This window comes from Diabrotica undecimpunctata, chromosome 5, assembly GCF_040954645.1.
Source record: "Diabrotica undecimpunctata isolate CICGRU chromosome 5, icDiaUnde3, whole genome shotgun sequence".
Classification (NCBI taxonomy): domain Eukaryota; kingdom Metazoa; phylum Arthropoda; class Insecta; order Coleoptera; family Chrysomelidae; genus Diabrotica; species Diabrotica undecimpunctata.
Genome location: NC_092807.1, coordinates 14,354,291 through 14,382,141, shown reverse-complemented (window position 1 = coordinate 14,382,141; position 27,851 = coordinate 14,354,291). Strand labels below are relative to the sequence as shown.

The following is a 27,851-nucleotide window of genomic DNA, read 5'->3' as shown; positions in this document are numbered from 1 at the left end:
AATTTGTTGTTCATTATGTTCAAGGATACATCGACTCATAAGAGAAGTTAATGAATATCTACGTCCCTATACCGGTTTTTACAGAGTGGCACAAAGATATGATCTCGGTAACACAAGTTATGTATAGTATAAAATATGATTACAGATATTTAGTAAACCGTTATTGCAATCAAATCGGCAACGTAAAAATTGAAAATACATGTAGCCCAGTCTGGTTATACAAAAATCATCGATTTCACGGCAAAATGTTTCGCAGATATCTGAAGCTTTTAAGACATAGGTGAGAGTTACTAGATGACGAATAGATAAAAAGATACTCCTATTTTTACCTTGCGTTTTTTTAAACAATAATTTATGGTCCGAATTTGATTTTTTATCTATAAGTTTTTTCTCTTATAATTTAAATAAACAATATTTATACCATTTTTTTATATCAAGAATATCTTTATTTTCCCGTTTTTTTTTTAATTAAAATTGATAAATAATTTACGGAGATATTTGCAAAAAAACAGTTTTTTGTACTAATTTATAAATTTAATTAATTTTTTTTAGTTATTAATACATTTCAGCATTGAGGAATTACCATCCTTTAAATTTGTGCGAAATTTCCCCCGATCGGTCAAATAGTTTAAAAGTTATTCAATTTGTTTATCCCTGGGACTAATTATTTAAACCAATTAACTTGCCATATGAATGATGCTAGACACATTTAACAAATTTCATAGGATTCTTTAAGACTTATATTATCTCAGAAGTTAAATGAATATTGAGTTTTAATCGAAATTATTTACAAAATAAACGTTTGAAAAAGGGGTATGTCTTTTACTTATAAACAATTGTAATAACTTCTATATTTTTCAAGCTACAGAGCTCAGATACAACTGGTAAAAAAACTCACATTCAACAAAAAAAATAAACCTTCTATGAACAATAGGAATGAAGTTAGCGACAATTTTTTTGTTAATTATATCTTCATTGTTTATAAACATTAAGAAGTAAAATTTGCACAAATTTTGAATGAAAATCTAAACTTTATATTGAATTTTATAGCTATAAAATTCGAAACGAAGTTACTTTCGAAAGATCGACATAGGAAAGTGGAGGGGAAACTGTTTTAGGCTCCTTGCTGCAAAATTTAATATTATCGTTACGGATTTATCATTCAAAAGCTTCAACAGTTCTATAGGAATTTCATCAGGTCCATTTGCTTTTCCATTTTTAGCGTTTCTTATTGCGTATGCTACTTCTTCTTTCAATATGTCTGGCCCAGTTGCATTGATTATCTGAGTTAAGTTGTTTCTATCGTCTTTAAATAATTCATTCAGGTATTCTGTCCATCTTTTTATTTTATTCTCTAGATCTACAATAAGATTTCCATCTTTGTCTTTAAGTTTACCTATTTGGCATTTCTTTATGCTTCCTGTTATCTCTTTTACTTTTTTGTGCATATTGAACGCATCGTACTTTTTCTTATATGTTTCCATTTCTTCACATTGTTCTTTAATCCACTCCTCTTTGGCTTCTTTTATTCTCTTTTTTATATGTTTATTTATTTCTTTGTATTTGTCTGGGCAATTCTTCATCTTTCTTCTTTGTTCCATCAAGTCTAGTATATCTTGTGTCATCCACCCCTTATTCTTTTTTGTTGTTTTTGTAAGATGTTTCTTTCCTGCTGTTTGTAAAGCTGTGTTTATGTACTTTAATTTTTGGTTAACGTTGTTTGTATCGTTAATTTGTTGCTGCACTAAACGGAGGTTTTCATTTATTTCTTCTTCTGTTTCTTATCGTATATTTTTGTTTCTAAGTTTATTTAAATCTAGTGCCTTTCTGTGTGGTCTTCTAATCTTTTTTGGTCTCGCTTCTATCACAGTAACTACCGGGTTATGATCTGAGCCTATATCAGCTCCTGGGTACGTCTTAGTACATTTAACAGCATTATGATACCTCCTTGCTATCATAATGTAGTCTATTTGATTTAATATTATTATAATTATATTAATTAAAAATTAATAATTTAAAACTGGTTTTAATAAAGTTCTTCCTGCAAAAAAACCATATTACACACACACACACACGCATACACACACACACACACACACACACACACACACACACACACACACACACACACACGCACAACTCCCTCGCGATAATAATATGAAATGAATAAATTGTGTAAGTTGTTGACTGGACTATTTCAATATAAAATTACCCAATATTTCCTAACCTGTTGGTCTTCATGCGTGACCTAGAAAATCAAGCAATAATTAAATAAGTAGCAAAACAACTCGTTACAATCATTCGAGATGGTAATGAGCAGGACTTGTTAGTAATGATGACAGAAGGGGAAAGCACTAAAATTCCTGTGTTGCATATTTTATTTCTTTTAAAATCTTATCATTAATTTATTTTTACCCTTAATGAATTGTAAAACAAACATTATTTCAAACAAATTAGAGCATTTCGGCAGTGTGAAGGGAATCAGTAAATGCGTGTATATACGTAGTGACATTAGGAGTGTTACACCCAGAAGGAATAATTTCTTGAACTTAATTTTTTGACAACATGGTAGATTTACATCAAGAATGAAACGATAACGTTGTCAAGAATTTTTTATTAAGTAATCAAACAAAAAATGAATAATGTGTTTGGCGACCCCGTAGCTGAATGACTTCTGTACTGATACGTCTAGGCATTGACAAAATGAGATGGTCGATGTTTGCTTGTGACACCTCGTTCCAAGCAACTTGAACTTCATGTATTAACTGTGCCAGAGTCTGTGGAGGCAGATGCAAAGTAGGCAGTCTCCTTCCCATCATATCCCATACATGTTCGATAGGATTTAAACCCGAAGCACCAGGCGGCCACAGCAAAACATTAACGCCAGCTTCTTGGAGAAAGTCCATACTTTGACGAGCAATATGGGGACGCGCGTTCTCTTGCTGAAAGAGGACGACTCGACGGCCGTCGAGATAAGGCAGTAAAGTGGTTTGTAATATGTAATCAGCATAACGCGCAGCTGTCATATTGCCTCGAATAAACACAAGTGGTGATCGGCTACCATAGGCAATAGCTCTCAGACTATTACTCCAACTGTTCTGTGTACATGCTTCTCAACCGCAAACCCGATATCTCGTCGCTCTCCAAGGTGGCATCTTACCGTCCTACGATTATCATGCGTTCCTAAACAGAATCGTGATTCATCGCTGATTGCTACATTACGCCATTCTGTCACCCAATGCTGCCGTTCTCTGCACCAATTCAAACGTTGATGACAGTGTTCCGCAGTCAAAGGAAGCACTAGTCGTAGGCGGAATGAAACCAGTCCAAAGGCTCGAATGCAACGGTATAGTGTACGCATACTAACAGGTCTACCTAATACTCCAAACCATTGGTCAGAAATTTGACGCGTAGTAGCAAAACAGTCTCACAGAGCCAGCAATCTAAAGCGAATATCTTGACACTCTGTGATACGCCTCGGTTGACCAGTTGGTCTTCTTTGTGTTCCTCTACCTTCATTTGTCCACACACGACAGACACGCATGACCGTCATTGCCGTACAATTAACACGGCGGCCAATTTCGCGATACGACAAACCCATATCTCTATACGCAATAATTCTAGCCCTGTCAAAATCGCTAACATGGTGGTAATTTTGGTGTCTTCGAAATCGGGGCATTTTTTTACACTGAATACAATTAGACTGAGGAATCATAACTAAAAATTTCTATACGAAACGGTTTTCTCAAATCGGTCTCTTTACAAAAAAATTTAAAGATAAAACTGTATTTTTACAAAAAGTAGAAAAGATAAAACATTTGTATTGTTATCATATCATGTTTTAAATATAATCATTCTGTTGTCAAAGAATTAAATTCAAGAAATTATTCCTTCTGGGTGTAACACTTCTAATAATGTCACTGAATATAACATGTGATCTAGACTAAGTTCATATGTACAAATAAAATAATAATTTTATTTATAATTTTAAGAACATACATACATCTGTTTTTTATATATATCTAGAAATACCTACACACAATTTCGGTATGTATAAGCTATAAGGGGCTAAAACCGACCCTGGCTAATACACAACACATAATTGCACCTGCAGGTAAATAGTACCGGCCGGGGAAGAAATTAATGTGAGTGTTTTTAATACTAATTGGGGTCCATGATAACCAAATAATAATTGAAATGTTGCAAGTAGAAAGTTTTAGTTTATTATTTATCGCAAGCTCGATCAGTCCGCAAGAAAGTTCGCCAGGTTCAAGTTGTATTCGTGATTCGTGCTGTGTGAAATATGTTGTTTAACTATTTGTGTTCTGTTGTGATGTTTATAGTTTTTTTTCTAGTAAGTACAGAAGACCTTTTAAAATTGTTTGTTTTATACCTTTCAGTATTTAAATTAATGTCATACCTATCTACAAAATTTCATATAAAGTTAAATCAAAAAGCTGTTTTTATTATTATAAGGGATAAGGAAATGGTAACTATAGTGTAATCTGCTTTATTTTTAACTAACTATATTATTATAATCGGTCAAACATGTATTTTTCTTGTACAAGTACTGATATTCCTCAGTACCTTTGCAAATTTCTGACCTTTTGAGGTTTTATTATGCTTTTTGTACTTATATTTTATTACTTTCGTCTTGAATACATACATACCATGAAAATAAGTGGGAGAGTAATTGATAGATGGATGCACAAAGAAAACGAACTATTTATTTGAATTTGAAGTATCACAAGCAAAAATATATTTCAAGTCTATGTATATGTTTGATTCGTTTGTTATTTTCTGGATTTTTAATAAGTGATATACAACCTTGATTGTCTTTAACACAGTAAAATTTTGAAATTTTATCTTCATATCAATAAGCAATTTTTTAATCCGTAAACACCCTTGCACTGCTACACATAACGCATTCTGCTTCTGAACTTTAAAAAGACAACACAAATTTACTTTCGAGTAACCCATGCAATTATATTCTATACTTAAATACTCCAGTCACTGTGGAGGAAAAGAGGTCAATACCTCTAAATTTTTTATAACTGAATCGATTTTGCTAATAATTTGGAATTAGGCTTACCTTACCCCCCTCTTCAAAAGTTATATATGCGATAGGTGAGCTTTTTATTTTTAAGGGGTGAAATCACCCCTTATTGAAAATAATGAAAAAAATTTATATTAAAGCATTTTATGGATTTAAATCGTGTTAAATTAGGTAATTGAAATATTGTCAATTATATTAATGGATATTGTGTACATTCTCAACCCTTAAATAATCTTAAAAACCACCCCTTTTAATAAAAATAATTGTAAAAAATCGTTTAACAGGTTCAAACGCTTTTGTAGTGCATTTATATCATCTACAATGTAATTCTCTGCTTATATAAAATAATTTTGGTTGATTGCAACACTTCAACCCTTAAAAACTACCCCCTATGTCAAAATATATAAAAAAATCTTTTTAAACAACTTCAAAAGTTTTTAATGTACATTTATATTCAAAAATTCCTTTCTTATCAATAAAATATTTTTTGATTGGTTGCTTATTTTCAACCCTTAAAAACCACCTCTATGCTCACGAAACAAATTCCCCTTTGGTAAATGTCTAAATAAAAAAATTAAGTATGCTCATGCTGTTTTTATTGTAAAAAATTATGCATGAAAATACTTTACATTAGAAAGTATACAAAATATATTTACAAAAATAAAAATTATTTACAATATATCAAATTATTCATTGTCTGAGGCGTCATTCTCGTCGTGTTCTAACTCCACCTCTTCGTCTATTGCAGGACAGTTTTGACAATTGTCGCCAGAGCATGTTCCACACGTAGCATTGTAAAATAGACCTAGTGTACGACAGCCACACGCTGAGCCGCAACCCTTTTTGCAATTGCAAAAAATCAGTTTCAATAGTTCTTGGTAATAGTTTCAATATTGGTTGTAAAATATCATCACTCTTGAACCATCCCCAATCCGTTATATCAATCTCTTTGTTTCCAAGCCATATCTGAGTTTGTAAATAAACTCTTTTGATATGCTCATTCAGGGCACTTACAGTTGGTACAAGAGATGATAATTTAACTGCACTATTTTTAGTTGTGGCTTTAATAAAAGATTCGTATCTCATTTGTTTAAGTAATGATGAATAATCTTCGACCTTATTCATTTTGTTCATGTGGGTGTCTTTGGCAAGGCCATACAGCAAAATTGTACAGTATCTCCCAGCTTCTAAAATGTCTTCGAGATCTGAAGTACTCCTGTCATTGGCACTCATTGGCGGCTTGCCCACGCAACTTCAAAGGAGTGTCGGCTCTCTGTGTTCGTTAGTTCTCTGAAGCAAATGTTCAGTTTAGAGGTGCCTATATTATATACATAACATATATATGTATGTATTATATACATATTTGTGTGAGTGTTAGTGTGTCTGTTACCAGTTTTTCGAATATACTTGAATAAAGCATTTATATATACAGAAAATAAGTTGATGCTCCAAAATATAAATAACATGCTCCAAAATTTTTTTAGAATAACTCCGTTAATTTTTAAGCTACAGTGTCCATTAAAAAAATATTTTGAAGGTAATTTCAAAAGCTACAAGACTAAGTAGATCAAAATATGTTAAAATTCTTTCTTTTTAAATAGTAAAGGGCCAAAGTGCTGATTACAGGTGTGTCAGCCGCTGTATCTCAAACTTCAATTGGCTATATCTCTATTATTTTTCGAGCTACAACAAAAATAAAAAAATCAAAATTTTTGTTAAGAAAAAAACTATATTTTGGTATAGAACCATTTTTCACGTATCTCTTATAGTTTTAGATTTATTTTGAAAAAATGTAAATTTTTAGATAATTAAAAAAAAAGATTTTTTAATTTAAACATGATTTTTTCAAAAAATACGCATTTTAAACAGGCTAAACTTTTAAAACTTATAAATAACACTAAAATAAAATGAATTGTGGAAGATATACGTTTAATTTCAATTCTGATCAAAATAGTGTTACTTATACTGCTCGTTTTTTTTAAAAACGCTAGAGTAATTCAAATTCTTTCCTTCGTATTTCGCTTTGTTTTAATCGAAATGGCTTTTAACATAGCTCATTTTAAAGGTTTTTTCTAGCTTTTTAAAAAGTCTTGTATGAGTTTTTTCAAAAAAGATGTCCATTTTCCGATATATGATGTTAAATGCATCGAGTATAGTATCCCAAAAACAAAAAGTCATCTTCAAACAATTATAAATCGCTTAGTATTGTACTTATAAAACTTAATAAAAAAACATTCGCTTTGTTTTTTTATAAGCTTTTTTTTGCTTATTATAGATTTTTCAATAAAACGCTTTGTTTTTGAGTTATTCGTACAAAATCATTGGAAAACATGTTCTTTTTTGCGAAAAGTTTACTTTTTCAAGTGCGTATAACTCAAAAAGTATTAATTTAGCGAAAAAAATGTATATGACATTTTTTGTTTAAAATTTGATTCTATATCAATTCCCGGGGTTATTTTGAGTGTAAAAAGTTCAACCTCTTAGATGGGGTGCCAACCACCCCAGGGGTAGAAGCACACATCGACACCATATAACTTATGTTTTTTGAGTAATTGACTACCCACTGTAAAAATTTCAGATAAATCGGTGCAGTTATAAAAAATTTAAAGGGAAAATGCCACAGTAACTGGACTAAAATGCTAGATATTTAAAATTGTTGTGTTCTTGTAATATATTGTTCCACGTATATGACATTGTATTCTTTTCCCGTGATCTTATTATTCGTCTTTTCGACATTTATCTTATTTTCTTTCGCAGTGTGTTATATATTGTATGTAAGTTTTTTAATACGAATCACAATTCTGTACCATAGAGGTAAAGGATTGTATCTCCATTTTAGCAGTATTGGAGAAAACAAGATTTAAAGTTTTATAATGGAAATGAAAATTTTTTTAAATAAAAATGCATATTCGGCTTTATTACAATTAAATTAAATAACTTGTACGTAAAGTTTCTACATAAGGTGACCGTTTTTAATTCATCATCATCATCAACTAGCCTCTAACGTCCACTGCTGAACATAGGCCTCTCGCATGCTTTTCCAATTGCCTCTCGTTTTTAATTGTGTATCGATAAATTCTGTTTTGTAATAAATCAGACCTTGGCTATCACGATGTATTTCTAGCCACACTGCCGATGACATAAGCAAACTTTGCTTTTCAGTATTTATTTTTCTTCTAACAAATGGAGCCTCTGAAGATTTATACAATATATTGAAGTTATTGAAGTCATTTAGTTCCATATTAGCTCTTACCGATCTTACTTCTTCTTCTTCAAGTGCTATCTCCGCGGCGGAGGTCGGCAATCATCATAGCTATTCGGACTTTTGAGACGGCTGCTCTGAAAAGTTCATTTGATGTACATCCGTACCACTCTCTCAGGTTGCGCAGCCATGACATTCTACGCCTCCCTATGCTTCTCTTTCCTTGGATCTTTCCCTGTATAATCAGTTGGAGCAAGGTGTATTTCTCTCCACGTGTAATATGTCCGAGATATTCTAATTTTCTTGTTTTTATTGTATTTAAAATTTCCATTTCTTTGTTCATCCTTCCCAAAACCTCTTTGTTTGTGACGTGTTCTGTCCATGATATTTTCAGAATTCTCCTGTACACCCAAAGCTCAAATGATTCCAGTTTTTTCATTGATGTCGCATTCAAGGTCCAATATTCCATTCCATAAAATACAGTCGAAAAAACAAAGCACCTCGCCAACCTAACTCTTAGTTCCAGTTTTAAATCTCTGGTACATAGCACTCTTCTCATTTTGTTGAAATTTGCTCTAGCCTTTTCTATTCTTATTTTGATCTCCTGATTGTAATCATTTGTGGAGTTAATCATTGTTCCCAGGTATGCATATTTGTCCACTTGTTCGACGTTGGTTCCGTTTATTAGAAGATTCTTGTTATTTCTTTGAGTTTTCGATATTCTCATAAATTTCGTCTTCTTGACATTCATTGTTAGACCATACTCTTTTCCATACTCTGCTATTCTGGTCACCAGTCTCTGAAGATCTTCAATGTTTTCGGCTAAGATCACAGCGTCGTCCGCATATCTAATGTTGTTAATGGTAAATGCTCCATTTACCTTTATTCCAGCTGTTTCACCCTCAAGAGCTTCCTTCAGGACCTCTTCGGAGTAGGCATTAAAAAGAATTGGTGACAATACGCATCCCTGTCTTACTCCACATCTAATTTCAATTTCTTCTGACAGCTGTTCGTTAACACGTACTTTTGCTCGCTGATTATAGTATAAATTTGATATGATCCTGAGGTCGTTGTAGTCAATCTTCTTTGATTTCAGGACATTCATTAATTGTTTATGTCGTACTTTATCGAATGCTTTATTATAGTCAATAAAACATGCGTATATATCTTGATTGACGTCCAGGCATCTTTGTATTAGTATATTAAGTGAAAAAAGAGCTTCACGTGTTCCTAGGCCTTTGCGAAAACCAAATTGTGTATTATTTAATGCGTGTAATATTTCTTCTTTTGTAATATATGGACCTATTTCTTCTGACGTAAGTTCTATGTGCTCCCGATCTTACTAACTGCTGCCAATCCCACGGTGTAACAATACTCAATGCCGGTTGCTTGTATGACCTTTAAGTAAAAACTTATGAATGTTTTTAAAGAAGGGCAAACACTCATAAGAAAAAAGTAATTGACTGCCATCATAATATTTCTGTTTTGACTTGGACAGTTGCCTGACCAAATTATCAAAGTCTCTGTATTAGAGTTTTTTACAACTTCTTCTGCCCACTTCAATAAGGCTGACTATATTTCGTTACCACCTTTACCAGCAATAGATTCATCCCACATCACACAATAGGACTTCGTTTTTGTTTTTTCAGAACAGTTTGCTTTGTCAATCTTTTTACAGATGTATCGGATATCGGCATCTTTTAAGCGGCAATCAATTTTCTCTTGAATTGCTGCTCGCTCATCCGCTGATTGAATTTCTTGTAATGTCATAGTAAGATTATCACACACCTCACAAGTGTCATTGGATGGCATTTTAAAACCAATATTAAACTCTGCTTTAAAAATATATCTATATAGCCGCGATCTGGCTATCTCACTTTTTTGCAAGCCGTCTTCTTCACATTTAATTTTATAAAGATTATACATCTTGTCGATATTGAGTTCGCTTTCAAGATATTGTCTTTTGGTTTTGTTGCGGCTATAATGACTTTCATAAATTGGGAATAATCGAATATGGCTACGAACTCGTTCTTTAACATCATCTGGTACCTTATTCTTCGGAACATGCTTTCCCCGCTTATCAACTGATGCGAAACCGCCTACTTCTGATTTTTTTAAAGCAAGTTTTACAACCGTATCAGATATACCTAATGTGTGAAGAAAAAATAATTTACAAATCTCTACAATTTTACCATTCACCTCAAAATTATAATGAATCGTTTGTTTTCTCTGGTTATCTCTTCTATCTATATTTTTCGTACACTATTCACCCTAAATAGTAAAAATTGTCGTTTGAGATACCAAGTTTTAGTGTCATTCCAATAATTATTAAATTGTACTCGCTCAAATTCGTTAACTTTATCAGTACATTTTCGTCTGCAAGATCTACAACCGGGTTTAATTTCCTTAGCGCTTATTCTTTTTCCAGATTTTAAAACGTGTCATTTTCCAGCCAATGTTGCTTTAACCCATTTTGTTACCTTCCAATTTTGTTCATTTCTTTCATGCTTTCTAGGCCTCACTGTACCATTTTCTTGCTTATTTTCTATGGCGTTTTCTTTACCTTCTTCATTTCTTCCCTCAGTAAGTATCCTATTCCTCTGCTTCCTTATCAGTACTACCATTTTCTTCATTGGACGGGGTATATTCGGGATCATCATCACTAAAATCTCATTGTTCAGGTTAACTATCAGTTTCATATTTTTGTTCATTTTCAATATTATTTTCTGATTCTACACGGCTAATTGTCTGACAGTATTCGGTAATATTTGAACTGTCATTATGCATTCCTAGAACAAAAACGAAACACCTTCAAGTTGTAATCTTTAGTTGTTAGTTAGTAAGTAGAACGCAATAACGTAAAAGTGATCAAAGAAATCAGTTTGTATGGATTTCATTAAGAATGCCAATGATTAATTTTATATTTTTCAATTTACCCTGAACAGGGATATGCTCTGTGTCTTCCTCTGTGTGAGCCCCGTAATTATCAGAATGGCTATTACTTGCAGGCAATACAGCAGGCAATTCTGAAAATGATATGAATGTTTGAAAGGTAAACAATCGCAACTCCACCACGTTTTATTAGAGGGACATTAAGAGAAGCTGAAATGGAATATATTTGCATACTGCAGTTATTATTGAATATTTGCTCTTGTGATTATCTCTTTATTATTTAAATTTACAATTATAAGATACATTCATATTATATCTTTTTTATTGTTCCTAAAAACTAACTATATTACCTAATATATGTTGACGTTGACAGCCGTCATTCATCAGGACTGCCGTCAACCTACACTATGTACCAACCTATACTTAACACTCCTCCTCGATTTGAATTTCAATACATTACTTAGGAGGAAAAATCGCTTAAATCTAAACAATTAAAATATATATATATATATATATATATATATATATATATATATATATATATATATATATATATATATATATATATATATCAATTTTTTACAATAATTTTACATCAGTTAAGAAACGCCTGACATTGACCTTAGATGCCAATTTTTTCTTTAGATAAAGGCTTTGTCAATATATCTGCCAAATTATTTTCAGAGCAAATATAATCAATACATATCAGTTGTTTTGAAACTAAATCTTTTATATAATGCTCTTTAATGTCAATGTGCTTGGCACGTTTAGAGTTTTCAAAAGACTGACACATTGCTATTGTACTTAAATTATCAATCAAAAGTTTTGATCTACTAAATCCATTCTCTGTTACAACTCTATTAAAAGTATGATTCCAGCATTTTGGTGATTCTTTTAAACCATATAATGCTCTATTTAATTTTAAAACCTTTCCCCTGTCTATTATTAGTCATTGTTGAGGATAAATATATATCTCTGAATCAAGTTTTCCATTTAAGAAAGCTGTTGGCACATCAAGTTGATAAATTTTCCAGTCTCTTTGCAGTGCATGAGCCAGCATAATTCTCACTGTGCTCATTCTTGCCACATGTGCATAGGTTGATTTTAGTGGATTCTCCTCCTGTACTTGAAAACCCTTTGCAACCAACCTTGCTTTATGAGTTCCATCATCTTTAATTTTAAAAATCCATCTTGTATCTATAATCTTTTTGTTATCAGGTAAATTAACTGGTGTCCATGTGTTTAGGTTTTCCAATGACTCCAGTTCTTGATTAATTGCATTATTCCACTCTCCATTTTTCTGCGCTTCTTCAGACGTCTCTGGTTCACCGTTCAATGATAGTAAGCAATAAGCTGAATATAATTAATATTCACTTAAATGTTTTGGTAAGTGTACCTCTCTTCCTCTTCTAGTATATATTAGGTCCTCTTCATTATTATCTATTTCATTTCTAATTACTTCTTTGTTTTTATGTAAACTTTTAGAATTTTCTTCATTTTGGATCCAAACTGTTTGACTTTTACTGTTATCGTTAACCTCATCGATTACGTTACCTTTATAATGCCCTAAGCGTCTATGCCAAATGTTTCTATTAAACTCAGTTTTATCTAAAACATTTACATTTAAAGCCACACATTCTATTTCTAACTTAAAAAGATACAAATTATTTACTTTGGGACATTCAACAGTATATGTTTTTCCAATAATAAGCGCACAATCATTTTTAAATAAAACCTTATTACCCTTTTCAGTTAATTGTGAAACAGAAATTAAGTTATGTTTCAAGTTTGAAACAATTAAACCATTAATACTTTTATCCAAATTTGTTACATCAATCATATAGTCCACAAATTGATCTGACAAAAATTTTGTGTACAACCTGAATCTAAAACAAAATGTACCTCATTAAGTGTACCACAGTTCATTGCAGGATAAACCGTCTCTTCATTTCGCACTATTTCTTAACTACTAGTAACACCACTGGACAATTTCTGGTTTTCAACATCATCATTAATGGCATTTATCGCAATAAAACCTAATTCTTCTTCTACATAACCTGCATGCTCAGTGTTACTTCTATTTGTATTGGCACCTCTATAAAATCCACGTCTTCTGGAACTACTAATTCCTCTACTCTGGTTTTTAACAATTGAAGTTCTGCTTCTACACTCATATGTTTTATGGCCCATTTTACCACATTTGAAGCATTTAATATCACTTACTTTGAATGCTGCCTCATTGTTCATAGTATGTGGTTTGTTTTTATCAAATTTCTTCAGCTCCTCATCCAATAATCTAGATTTAACAAATTCCATAGTTACCTCAGTGTTTAATGTTTCTATTGCTGTAATTACTGATTCATACTCTTCAATAAGGGTTAATAGAAGATGATATACTTTGTCTAATTCATCTATCTTACTACCTACACCTTCCAGTTCTCTTATAATTCTGTCAAAATTCATAAAATGGTCTTCCAGTTTTTGATCTCTTTTACACTTTAAAGTCAATAGCTTCTTTTTTAATGTAAGCTTGGTGAATATTCTTTTTCTCTCAAAAACGCCTTCAAGTGCTTTCATCATGTCTTTAGCGGTTTTGGCATCTTTTATAATGTCTAAATGTTTATATGTAACACATTGAACTATAATCGATTTTGCTTTTGCATCTTCATCTGTAAAATGTTCTCTCTCTGTTGGGTCTATACTTTCAATCACTGGTAATACTTTCTTTTCATTTAATAAGGTCTTTACACGGAATTTCCAACTGTTAAAATTCTCACCTGCGAGAATCGGAAATTGTTGACCTGCAAACATCTTCCAAGGTAATCACGTTTTCTTGGTTTATATTTTATTCCTTTATCAAGGAGTTATCTGGGCCCATAACCTATTGAATATTTGCTCTTGTGATTATCTCTTTATTATTTAAATTTACAATTATAAGATACATTCATATTATATCTTTTTTATTGTTCCTAAAAACTAACTATATTACCTAATATATGTTGACGGTGACAGCCGTCATTAATCAGGACTGCCGTCAACCTACACTATGTACCAACCTATACTTAACAGTTATAACCTCACTTTTCTTTTAAACTGTTTACAGGTTATTAGGTAGGTATAGATGTAATAAATTTCAAATTACCTTGAGTTGGAGAATCACTACTTGAAACGACTTGAAACTAGTACAAGATTTACTAAATGTTTCCATCTTGATAGCATTTTATCTCGCAATTTAACTGACTGTAACCAGACCGGATGAATATACGATCGTTTACCACATTGGGTTTGTGGAATATTTAACTGCGCATAACCGTTTTTTAGATAAACGACTTTTTACCTTTACAACAATTTCTAGTACAACTTTTTTTTTTAAATCTCGTATTTAAGGAACCAATAGCATTTCACTTATAGCTAATTACCACAACGTATATTACGCTTGTGATATACTAAAAAGAAATAAACTTAATTTCGGCAAAAATGGGATTTTCGATCCTTTACCACTAAGGTACAGAATTAGTCTTTGTTACTTTTATTGTATTATTTCCGTGCATCTAAAATTACTCTATCTAAATAAACAAAAATTACCTAACTCTTTTAGTTATGCTGACCAACGTTATTCTACAAAGAAAACTATTTTCATATTATTATATTTTTTCTAACATTAGTATATATTTATAAATATTAAAATTAATTTGTTTGCTTCAGGTATCTTGTAAAATGGCAAAACCAGTTGATAGTACTATTGAGGTCACAGCATCAAATGAAACCAGTAAAAGTAAGTGTGATATAAGTAGTAAAAACCATTAGTGACGAGAGTGTGAGTGTCTTTTCATTCCCTGTCACGGTTAACTAGGTATTATATTTTTTGTTTCCATTGCTTCGCAATAATATTAGAAATAATAATTTATAATTTCACTAGGACACTTCAAAAGGGGGGCTAAATTTGATATTATTCTATTAATTCAACATTTACCCACGTACCACTCTGTGCATTTTTATGTTTAAGACATTTATGTCTTTCGTTAGAAAGATTTTTCCCAACTATTCTTCAATTTTCTTTTTCCATTTTATTCTGAGAACGCGACAATAAAGTACGAAATGCAACTTGTCAAAGATTGAAACCTCAAATATACATATAATGCGACCGCGCTCAGTTAGTGATATTACTTAGATTTTTCCCGTAACGTAAACCGCCGCAACTGATACAATAGACGGGGGAGAATCTACAGTACATTCAACCAACTTATACCTAACGGAATTCGCAGAAGACCTTTTGTTGTTCAGTAAAAAGCACGTTAAACTGCACTGGTGTTTTCCATAATGTTTAACACTTTGCTAAATTTTAGGTATAAAATAAATATATGTGTTATAAACACGTTGTTCATAGTTTTGCATATTTTGTTATATGAGACAAGAGACAATAGTGGACCTTTAAAGTCATTATTATGTATAAATCAACGCGTTTATGACGCACTCGGGATAAGTGAAAGTAAGCTAAAAACTGTAATGAAGACTGTCAGAGATTCTCAAGAAGATCTTACTGTGACTGAGTATCACGAAGACAAGAAAACAACTCGTAAACATTCTAGGAGCATTGACTTATCTGATGGAGAAAAATTTGAATTTCGCAATATTTTGTACCGAATCCGTGAAAACAATCAACAACAGTCAGTTTAGATATTTTACTAGCCAAAATAAGAGAACGACAAGTTTCTGAAATTAAGAGGACTAGCCGTTGGAAACTGTTGAGAGATTTAGGATTTAAATTCAAAAAAGAAAATAATAGGTTACTTTTATGCGAAAACAGTAGTGTGGCTCACAAAAGAATTAAATTTTTGAGAGAATATACTAGACTTAAATCTGAAAATGCAACATTCGTATACTTAACATAAAATCAATAAAGCACACATATAGCAAAGGCAAAAGACATTTTGCCTTTGCTATATGTGTGAAGGAGGGAAAAAGGCTTTATAGAAAACGCAGATTTGATTTTTTCTTCAAAATCAAAATTTTCTAATTACCATGAAAACATGAATGCAGATATGTTTGTTAAATGGCTTGAGGAGAAACTGTTACCTAGTCTGAGTGAACCATCAGTTACAGTTTTAGATAATGCACCTTACCATTCGGAGATTTTGGAGAAGCAACCAAAACAGTCGTGGAACATACCTAGAATAAAAAATTGGTTAGTTAAAAATAATATCAATTTTCCGGAATACGCCTTCAAATCAGAGTTACTGATTATTATAATCACGTTGGATGCAGTGGATACAGTGACGATGCAGTTAGAGAAATGTGACAAGAAGCTCTTAACCCCTTACCGCATGGTGTGTCATATATGGTACAATACTTAGTTTTATATCTAACCGTTAGAGATAGAACCTTATTTTAAAGTATTTATTCATAAAATGTCAATATAGGGCATATATTTCGTATAACCGGGAATGGAGCGCCATCTCAATGCAGCAAAGTGCACTTTTATGAAAATTTGCAAATGGTCGCAGTGTGACAGCTGTTCATAAGAAGTGTGAAATTTGTTATTTAAAAATCGAAGTTTCTACTGAATATTTCTGAACAAAAAAAATAGCCACATCAAGGATTGACCTTCAAGAAAGAATTTATGTAAGTATTTTCACGTATTTCATTATATTTTGGTACTTTTTGATGAAAAATATGCAAAATTCTCTCATATAAGCACAATATGCGTTCTGAACTGGGTATTATTTTTTTTTATTTTAGAAAATGAATCCTTCTATGGTAAAAATTTTGTGGTAGTGGACATACCAGATGGTAGTGAAGGCGAAGGGCTATCACACAATGATATTTCCCCTATTATATTAGCCGCACAGTCAGACTATGAAGATTATGTAATAGATAATAATGAATCAGATATTATTATCCCAGAAACGGATTTAGAAAACAGTTCGGATAGTGAAGATGATATTGCTTTGGACGAAGTACCACGTAATATAATAAAGAATAGAAATATAAATCATCCAACCTGGAAAGAAGGAAATCTGGTGACGTCAGATGATGATATAAAATTTCTCGGTTCCACTGGCCTGCCACCGGAGTTGCAAAATGCGGATTCCCCGCATTTTGTTTTTCTTTGCTTAAACAAAGACAGAAACTTTTTTACAACTTTCACACTGAATAATTATTATAATTAGAAAGCAATAAATGCCTTTTTGTTTTTTTTTGTTGAATCTTATTTTAATGCATAGTGTACCATATATGGCACACAAAACAAAATTAAAAAATACTAAAAACTAAATAAGTAGGATTTTTTTAATATTTTTACCGTAATCTTGAAGTCAAGTTTGTATTCATAGATTTTTTTTTGTAAAAAAATAAAAAATCATACAGTAAGGGGTTCAAACTGCAACTCCAAAAATATGGGCCAAAACTGTAAATAAATGTGAAAAATTAATAGAAGAATGGTGGATCCGGGAAAATAAAATTAGTGAAATTAATCCAGTGATTATAGATTTACATATTGATAGCGGTAGTGAATTTAGTGACGATGACGATTTATAATTTTAAATAATCAGTAAGTACACTATTATAATGTTATTTACAAAATAATTGTACAGCAGGTTAATCATTATATTTATACATTCATTATTAGCCAAATAAACAAAAATATTTAAAATTTTATTTGAATTTTTGCTCCTCATTTTATACAAATTAACTCTAACTGATAACACAGGCAAAAATATTCTAAACAAAATAAGCAATTAAAAAGATTATGGAGAACTCCAGTACAGTTTACCGTGCCTTTTACTACAACGAAAGGATTTCTGCGAATTCCATTAATCGTTTAGAGGTGTAAGTTGGTTGAATGTACTGTAATTGAGAATTACCGTGAGTCTCGCTTATGTTCACGCCTGGATTACTGACGTTTCCGACGGTTCACGTCTTGACCCGTCGTGAATGCCGTAATTTTCGTAATGCGCTCAACACGAATACATAAACACACATACTCGTTTTTAGAACTTCTACTACGTTTTCTGTCATTTCTCTATCTTTCCCCTAAATACTACAATTTGTATCCTTCACATAGTTATTTCGCCCTTTGTCTTTTCCTTTCGTCTCTTTGGTGCAAGCAGTTTGTACTTTACGTTTATTAAGATAAATCGACTGTAATATAATATAAACGATAGTTAAGATGTATAAACGATGAAAATAAACTGTAAGATACAGAAATAAATATTCTTTTTTATTATTTTCACAATCATAACAGTCTTAATTAACTACAGATTTGATCCTATGAATGACTTGACGATTTCTGCGTTTTCGACGCTTGATGCTTTCTGTGTTTGCAGCGCTTTCAGTAGAAAGCTTGTTTAAAAATACATCATGTAAAAATGAAAAGTCATGGACTACCTATGCCTATTCTCCTATACTTATAGTCCAGTTACTGAGGCTTAAAATATGGTAATACCTCCGAATTTTTTATAACTGCATCGATTTCTTTGAAAATTTCAAATTAAGCTTATCTTACCCTCCACTTCAAAAGTTATATACGCTCTAGGTGCGCTTTTTGTTTTTAAGGGGTGAAAACTACCCCTTATTGAAGAAACTGGGAAAAACACAGATTTAATTATTTTATGCACTTAAATCTTGTTTATTCGCATAAGGTAAATATTGTAATGTGTTCTCTAATCTGAAAATTAATTATTCACAATTTTCAACCCTTAAAACCCTTTAAAAACCCTTAAAAGCTAATACTTTTTATAAAAATAATATGAAAAAAAAGTCGTAGCAGCTTGAGACATTTCAATAACTTTTTATTATAATTTCAACATTTCAACCCTCACAACCAACCCCTTTTTTAAAAAATTAATTTAATAGCAATTTTATTGGTCTGAAACATTTCTTGAGTGCATTTTATTAAACAAAAATTAATTTCTTGCTTATAAAAATAACATTTTATTATAATTTCAACATTTCAACCCTCACAACCACCCCTTTTGTCAAAAATGAATTAAAAAATATTTTTAACGATGTGAAACATTTTTAGAGTGCATTGTTTGTAGATAAAAAATTAACTTTTTACTTATAAAATGAGCCTACTTTTTTCAACCCTTACAAGCACCCCTTTTGATGAAAATAAAATCCTTAAATCCTTAGACATGGACATAAATAGAAAAAATTTAGTTTATAATATATTACAATTTTTTTATTTTCCAAAAAACTAAAAATAAATCCAATGCTCCAAATTATAAAAATTTTCCATGCTCCAAAATTTATTCTAAAAAGTACTATTGGTTTTTTTTACAATAACTCGGTTAATTTTGATGCTACAACATGCAAAAAAACCATTTTACAGGTAATTTAACGGGCTATAAGTATGAGTATGTTAAAACATTCTAAAGTCCTTCATGTTTAAAGGCTGAAGGGTCGAAGACCAGTGGTTCATGCGCTATAAAGCAAACTTCAACCAACTATATCTCCGTTATTTTTTAAGCTACAAAAAAAAATGAAAATTTTTGTTGAAAAAAAACCTATTTTTTGTATTGTATAATCTTTTACGTATCTTTTATAGTTTTAAAGTTATTATAAAAAAAAGACTTTTTTTAATATTAACAAAAAAAAATGTATCATACTTTTTTCAAAAACTGGGTATTCTAAAGTGGCTAAACTTTTGGATCATACAAAAAAACACTAAAATAAAGTGAATTCTATAAGAAAAACAATTTATTTCAATCCTAGTGAACATGACGTTGGTTTTATTGCGTTTTTTTTTAGAAAAATTTGAGAAACCCATCGTTTTTTTTTTGATCGTATCTCACGTACAGTTGGTGCAAAGGACTTTTACCACCACTCATTTTAAAGGTCTTTTCGAGCTCTTTTAAAAATATTATATGAGTTTTTGTCAAAAAATGTACCCGTTTTCCGTTATTTAACGTTAAATACTCGTATTGAAAGACAAAAACAAAAACAAACCTTCTTTGAACAGCCTTAACTCAGTTAATATTGAACTGAAAATATTCATTAAGAAGCCAATCTTTTTGTTTTTTTATGGGATTTAATTTTAGTCGTTAGACTTTTTTTGATAAAACTCTTAGTTTCAGAGCTATTCTTAAAACACCTTTGAAAAACATGTTTTTTTTAACGAAAAATGACACTTTTCAACAGCGAATAACTCAAAAAGTATTGATCTAGCGAAAAAATGTTTACTACATTTTTTGTTTGAAATCTGTCCTTCTATCGAATAGCGTGGTTATTTTGAGTGAAAAAATTTCCACCCTCGAAAAGGGGTGGCAAACGCCCCCAGGGTGGAAGCGCACATCGGCACTATATAACTTTTGTTCCTTGAGTAATTATTTACCAATACACAAAATTTCAAATGAATCGATTCAGTTATAAATAATTCGGAGGTAAAAACCCTCAGTAACTGATCTATTAGTTTTGTTCTGTTATTTAAACTAAGTCAACCTCTGTACTGAAACGTTATCTACATTCATTGATGTTAAGAAGTTAGTTGGGTCATCTGTGGTAAAATTACGTTTATATTTGAAAAGAGCATTTACGTATAAATCAATTTAATTAAAATAATTATATAATAATTAGTTGTCTAGAAAAATAATGATGGACACTATTTTTCCAGAAATTAACCATACATAGTAAACGATTCGTTGTCAGTATATAATAATTATTATTACAGTAATTACATTAGCAGTAAGCAATTTTCATCTCTATTTTTTATTAATAATTAAAATAAAATGTAAATTAAAATCGCTATGATTTGTGTAATTATAAGTACAATTTAACATAATTTGTATAATTATTTTAATAATGTTGTTCTCGCTTTGAACCTATACTAAAATTATAAAAATACAGAGAATTATGATCCTACAAAACTGACTTCTTCTTTTTCTTATCCTTCTATTGTTCATTTTTGGACATGAGCCCATCCCAACTTTTTTTTTGGCTTTAGGGTAAATACCCACACAGCCAGACAAAAGGTAGGCCTCGGACAGATAGGTATACATACATTAAGGAAAGACATTATGTGCTCCTTAAGTGTTGAGGTATTTTGACGTTCTTAAGTATCCAATTAAATATCCAGATTTCTCATCCCTTGATGTACGCTGCATCTACAATCATTAATGCAGAACTATTTAATCATGAAGCAGTATATACCAAGTTTAACACTATTAACAAACAATCCTCGAAAACCAACGTTTAGGTAGGATTTTTTCTACTCAGAACTTTCGTAAATTCCAAAATTTGTGGTTGACTTATGGGTTTCACTTTCCCTCTGTAGACGTGGACTATAATTTTAGTGATTTTTAGATAGGCTTGTCTGTATTTTCAATAAGGCATTTCCTTCAAATACAATTAAGTCAAAATATCGCAAACCATGGACTACCAAAGTTATCCGCATATCACAAAGATGCGTTCACTACTGTACATCAAGAAATTTACTACCAACGTCTTTGTCACTGAATATATCCTATTTTCTATATCCCCAATTCAAAAAAGGTTTCGAATTCATTCTTTATAAGACCAGTTGATAAATCTGAAAACAATCAGTAGTATCAAAAGCATATCTTCCTGTAGTACTGATGGATTATCCATAAAATTTCTTAAATCTCCCAAAATATGTGTTGGAAGTCCTGGTCTCACTAATTACCGATTCCTTTGAAAAAGGTATATTTCTAGAGTGCCTAAAGACAGCCATTATTATTCGTCTTCATAAAGGTGGTGAAAAATCGAATGTCTGCAACTATAGACCTATTGCCATACTACCGCTCCTATCCAAAATTATTGAGAGACTTATAAAAGCCTTGTGTCCTTTCTGGCTGTGCACGTGCAATCCCCTCAAGACAGACCCGGGAGAATTATTAGGAATCAAATATACTACATTTTAGTAAATAAAAGATTCCGAAACAGCTTTACATTTGTCAAGACATCCTGGAGCAGACCTGGAGACAGATCACGTTCAACTGGTGTGAGTATTTTGAGTCAAACTCAAAACAGTGCAGAAAAGGAAAGCACAATCATACTACCTACGTATGCTGAAAGTCCTTGATACGAGGATGAGAGTCCAAGCCGCGATAAACGAGCAAGTGACTGCAATTAGAGACGAATCGAACGAAGAACAAACGATCAAACATATTACAGAAATAGTGCAAAATGTAAAGGATAAACACTTAAAGGTATATAGATTAATGAAGAAAAAATCATGGATAACAGATAAGATCCTGAAAAGATATTGTTTCATGTACATGGTTTAAGTCGTTTATTTGACTGATACCTATAAAATAAATAACTGACCAAATTTTGATAAACATTTTCTTTCATTTTAATATTAATAAACGGACCTCCTTAGAATTGATTAATCCATATTAAAATAATAGGACTTGATATTTGCTTGTTCAAATATTAAAGTAATTCTTGTATAGAAAGTATTCTACCTGATTTTAAGTTTTACTTGAGAATAATCTATTCTTTCCAAAGAATTGATTGTTTTTAAAACAAACACAAAAGAGACTAGAATTATCTATACAATAAGTCGGTTTCAAAAATAAAATACAAAAATGTTCATTAACTATATCAGTATTGTGTTGTTGTACTACCTGCTTTGACATTTTGAATAGCTTATCAGATGACAACTATACAATGATTGAGAATAACTTTACAAGAAATTTAAACAGTACCTATGGATTTGTTTTGTTTGAACACGACAATACTATGTCTTAATCTTACATTAAGGTTTAATATAGTTTCATTTAACAAAGAAAATGTTGGTTCAGACAGGCCAATAAGTTTAGTTAAGTGCTCGACTAATTACGTGCATTTTAGCGCAGAGTTGATTGAAAAGCGTAGTTCACACTATGCTAGTAATTTGCTCGAGTATATAGCTAGTAATTTAGTAACTAAAATTCTAGCTATTGACCAAAAATGTTCGCAACAATACACATGTTAGTGCCTTTTTGTAAAATAAACAAACACGCTGCAAAGCAATAATAACAATAATCCTATAAACCTTTTAATGAATATTAATATAATTTATAAAACTTATATAACAATTTATAAAGGGATAGTTCCCGGGAACTATCCCTTTTTTTCATTTTTTCAACCGTTTTCATTTCCTGTCACAACAATAATTAAACGTTGCCCTTTTGACACGGGTTTTAAGTCTATTATTACAGGTGTTACACCAATTGTTTTTGGAAATATGACTCGTCACTTGACACTATAAATTTATGTGTTTTTCTAGCTTAATTAATGTTACTCATGTATTGCAGCCTTAAATGTCTAATTTCATGTTTTTCTATCAACATTGTTCTATTATTGACTGTTTTTTCCTGCGAAACCCAAGTTTATGAAATTCCCTTCTCATACTTCCTCTACTTCCTGCATAATTCAGTTTGCTTACAAATTTCTGATGAATTTTTTTTTATTGTGGGAACTTTTAAATCACTTAGATAAAAATTATGTCTCCGTAAGATACCTTGATCACATCGATCTAGTTGTATTTTTGAGAACTTTTTTTAGTCGTTTATTAGGCGTGGAGAATCCAAGGTCTCTGCATTTTCAACCTCATGACCCTCTTTATCGATTTTTTTGACGCTGGATAAACTGACACCTATAAACATTTAATATTAAATAAACTTTTTTCTCTTATTCGATTTTTTCATATCTTTACATAACAACCTCTTTTTATATTTGATTTATAACAAAAAATTCTTATAATTTGGATAACTCTATAAGAAGTGCATTTCCTTCTGCATCTTGTTGCGTAAATTTTTAAAAAGTGTATGATTTCACGAGCTTGGGCACTCAGAATCCGATTTTTTACTACTTACGTTATTCATTTCAATAAAAAATTATTTTCCATAAGAAAACTAAGTTCCTGTAGCTGGCTATATACCATGTATCACAAAAAATTTAAGTAAAAATCCTTTATAAAAGGTATATAAATTAAAAACCCAAACGGACTATGTCATGAAGACAAAACGTTTTCGGAAACCATGTTCCATCATCAGTGTCTAGGTGTACATGTTTTGAGCCACTAAATATCAGGGTAAAAACCCGTTAAAAGTTATCTAATACAATTTGGTTTACATTATTTGGTATTATATTTTAAGATATTGTTCTGAAGCTATTTTCTTGTGGCATTTTAAATTAATTAATATTTAAATGGGAATAAGCCACAATTAAAGGTTAAAATACATTTATTGACGTTTCAATTTCCACTTCGGAAATCGTTCTCTGAGAACGATTTCCGAAGTGGAAATTGAAACGTCAATAAATGTATTTTAACCTTTAATTGTGGCTTATTCCCATTTAAATATTAATATTTTAAGATGTTAGAGTTACCAGTGGATATGATAACATGTCGACGTATGACTCCACATATTAATGTAAACCAAATTGTATTAGATAAATTTTAACGGGTTTTTACCCTGATATTTAGTAGCTCAAAACATGTACACCTAGACACTGATGATGGAACATGGTTTCCAAAAACGTTTTGTCTTCATGACATAGCCCGTTTGGGTTTTTAATTTATATACCTTTTATAAAGGATTTTTACTTAAATTTTTAAAAAAATTATTTCACCTCTTAATTTTTTAAATGAAAACTCTACAAATAACTATTTCACGAATTACGAAGTTATTTGGTAATGTTGCAAACCGACTAAAATTGATGTCTAATGCTAACTAAATGGTTGTTTACGCTTCGCTCAATTTCAAACCACTGCAGGTCATTCCTCGATTCTATATTCTATAATATAAAAATGAATCGCAAAATGTATTGGTAAGCGCATAACTCAACAACGCATGGACCAATCTTAACAATTCTTTTTCTAAAATGTTCCTTGAAGTCTGAGGATGGTTTTTACGGCATGAAAAATTCGAATAATTTCCGGAAAAACCCCAACACAGCCCTTTTATTTTTCCCATACAAATATTTTCTAACTAAATGTAGAGTCAATTTGAACTGTGTTGCTATTCAATTAAATTTATACTAAATTGCAAGCATTCACTGTTGTCTAAACAATCTATGTATAATATAAAAATAAATCGCAAAATGTGTTGGTAAGCACATAACTCAACAACGCATGGACCAATCTTAACAATTCTATTTTTACAATGTTCCTTGAAGCCTAAGGATGGTTTTTACGACATGAAAAATTCGAATAATTTCCGGGAAAACCCTAAAACAGCCCTTTTCTTTTTCTAATACAAATATTTTCTAACTAAATGTAGAGTAAATTTGAACTTTATTGCTATTCAATAAAGTTTATATTAAATTACAAGCACTCACTGTTGTCTAAACAAAGTAGGTGTGTTCCTAACGTCGAAGATTCAATTTGCCCTTTATTGTCGCTGCACAAAGTTCAAATTCAATCAAACGTATGTGTGTTCGCGTTATATTTACTAACTAACTTTTTTACTAAAACAAAAGAACGAATATTCGTTCTTTTGTTTTAGTTTCGGAACACGACATAAATTGCATCAGTTTTCACGTCGTTGCACGTTGCATCTCTCAAACAAACCGATGTTTGTTTCCAGAAGGTGTTTCTGTATGTTGCTTAAAATTACAGAAACCATGATTGGTTGAGCGAACGGGCTATATTGGCTGCAAAAAAACATAGATGTAAATGAATTAAATTTCAAAATTAAAAATCAAATTACAGGCGAATTGAGGATATATAAATCAGTTGATTCAGCTACTAACCAAGATGATGTAGTCAACTATCCGCCTGAATTTTTAAATTCGGCGGCACACGGTTAGCGATAAAAAAATTATTGAACAACGTAATAGAAGCAACTATACTGAAAGGAAAGTATAAAGGAGAAGACGTTTTGATACCACGCATCCCAATGATTCTGATTGATATACCATTTTAATTTAAACGACTACAGTTTCCAGTGCGGCTTGCTTTTGCTATGACCATAAATAAGTCCCATGGGCAAGCATTAGGTGTTTGTGATATTAATCTGGAAAACCCATGTTTCTCACATGGCCAATTGTATGTTGCCTGTTCCCGTGTTGGAAAACCATCAGATTTGTTTGTATATTCACCAGGTAATCAAACGAAAAACATTGTATATCATAAAGTACTACAATAAAAATAAAACAGATTTTTGTTAATAATTATGATTCACATGCTTTACAATAAAGAGATTACTGAAAATACTTATATATTATTTATTTTATTATTCTCTATTACATCGGTTATTAACCCTATGTTAATAATAATAATAATAAATAATTTATTATCTCTATGTTTTGTCATTGAAGCACCCACTTTATAAATATTTGTCACCTTTAGGTTTTCACTATCCCTTTAGATTATTTTTCAATCAGGTTTGAACCTTAAGTATAGTTTCCACCAGAGGAACATGAAGGAACTTTTGTGTTTCTGTTGCTTGTTGCTTAAAAATGTTTCGCAAAGTTCCTCAAAGTTCCTAAGTGTTTCTTCTTGTTTCGACAACAAATGTTGCATGTTTGCGATTGTTGGTGGTTTCCAGTTTTAGCGGTAAACTTCAAAAGAAAGACGGCAACAACAGGCAACATAAACATATTGTTGTCTGAGTGGAAACAGATACAGCAACTTGTAGTGACTTGTTTTTGTCTAGTGCAGCTCGACGGCGAACGTGGAATAATTTATAGTCGGTCGGACGTGTGAAAAAATAGAAAAATGCCGTTCATGTGGACAAATGAGTTAGTACTCGAATTAATCGAAAACTATAAGCTTTGTGAGTGTTTATGGAATACAAAGCACGCCCAGTATAAATGTAGAAATGCAAAACACGATGCTCGGACAACATTGGCAGAAAAAACAGGCTCAACTATAGAAGAAGTGAAAAGAAAAACGAAAAATGTTATTGCACAATTCTATAGAGAAAGAAAAAAATATCGTACGTTAAAAAAGTCGGGAGCCGGCGCCGTATTTATTTCAAAATGGTTTGCTTATGAAGTCTTGTTGTTTCTTGCGGGCAGGAACAAAGTTAGAAAATGTACTGAAAAAGGAATAACTACAAGTGAGGTACGTATTTTTTTTGTTTTATTTGTAATTTTTATACAAAGTTAAAAATTATTTTGCCATGGAACCATTCCTTCGGGTGACATAAAATATTGAGCAAATTCATCTCGAACTTGTTTAGCTTCCAACGTTGAATTACGTGCTTGTTTTTGCAGTGATGCAAACATATTGTTCTTTATTTCGTTTCTCCAAGAACCTGGGATCCTTTCGCCCGTATCTTTGTCTTCTGAATCAAAGGTGCCAGGAGGTGAGTATGACTTTCGGGAATGTAAACTGCTTCTCAGAAAATTATGGAGATATACACATGCAGCAACAACTAATTCCACTCTGTCGGGTTCAAGTAGCATGGGTTTTCTTAATACCCTGAACCTAGCAGACATGATTCCAAAAACGTTCTCAGAAATACGCCTAGCGCGTGACAAGCGGTAATTAAAAATTCGTTTTGAGGAACCTTTCTCTTGAGTGCCATCACCTCATAATTTGCGTTGGCCACAATAAATAACACCACACTGAAGAAGGACTTATAATTATAAAATTCACTGCCACTATGTTTTGGTGCTTGTATCATAATGTGTTTGCCATCCATAACCCCGGCACATTTGGGAAAATTCCAAAGATTAGCGAATTGATGTCCCGTAATAAGCCACTCCTCTCTACTCTGAGGCATCTGAAAAATTAAAAACCGGTAA

At 31.4% G+C, this 27,851-nt stretch overlaps 1 protein-coding gene across 2 annotated transcripts in view; it reads left to right on the top strand.

Moving 5' to 3' along the window:
* The first annotated feature begins 4,120 nt into the window (after nucleotides 1-4,120).
* LOC140441106 (uncharacterized) overlaps nucleotides 4,121-27,851 on the top strand; it is a 33,622-nt gene continuing 9,891 nt past the window's right edge. Inside the window, exons 1-2 of one of the 2 annotated variants that reach the window (XM_072531548.1) lie at nucleotides 4,121-4,354; nucleotides 14,856-14,925. In XM_072531548.1, the coding sequence (XP_072387649.1) occupies nucleotides 4,304-4,354; nucleotides 14,856-14,925 (121 nt within the window). In that variant the 5' untranslated portion in view covers nucleotides 4,121-4,303. Of the gene's footprint in view, nucleotides 4,355-4,380; nucleotides 4,490-14,855; nucleotides 14,926-27,851 lie in introns of those variants that run through there. The other variant, XM_072531547.1, reaches the window with a different exon arrangement.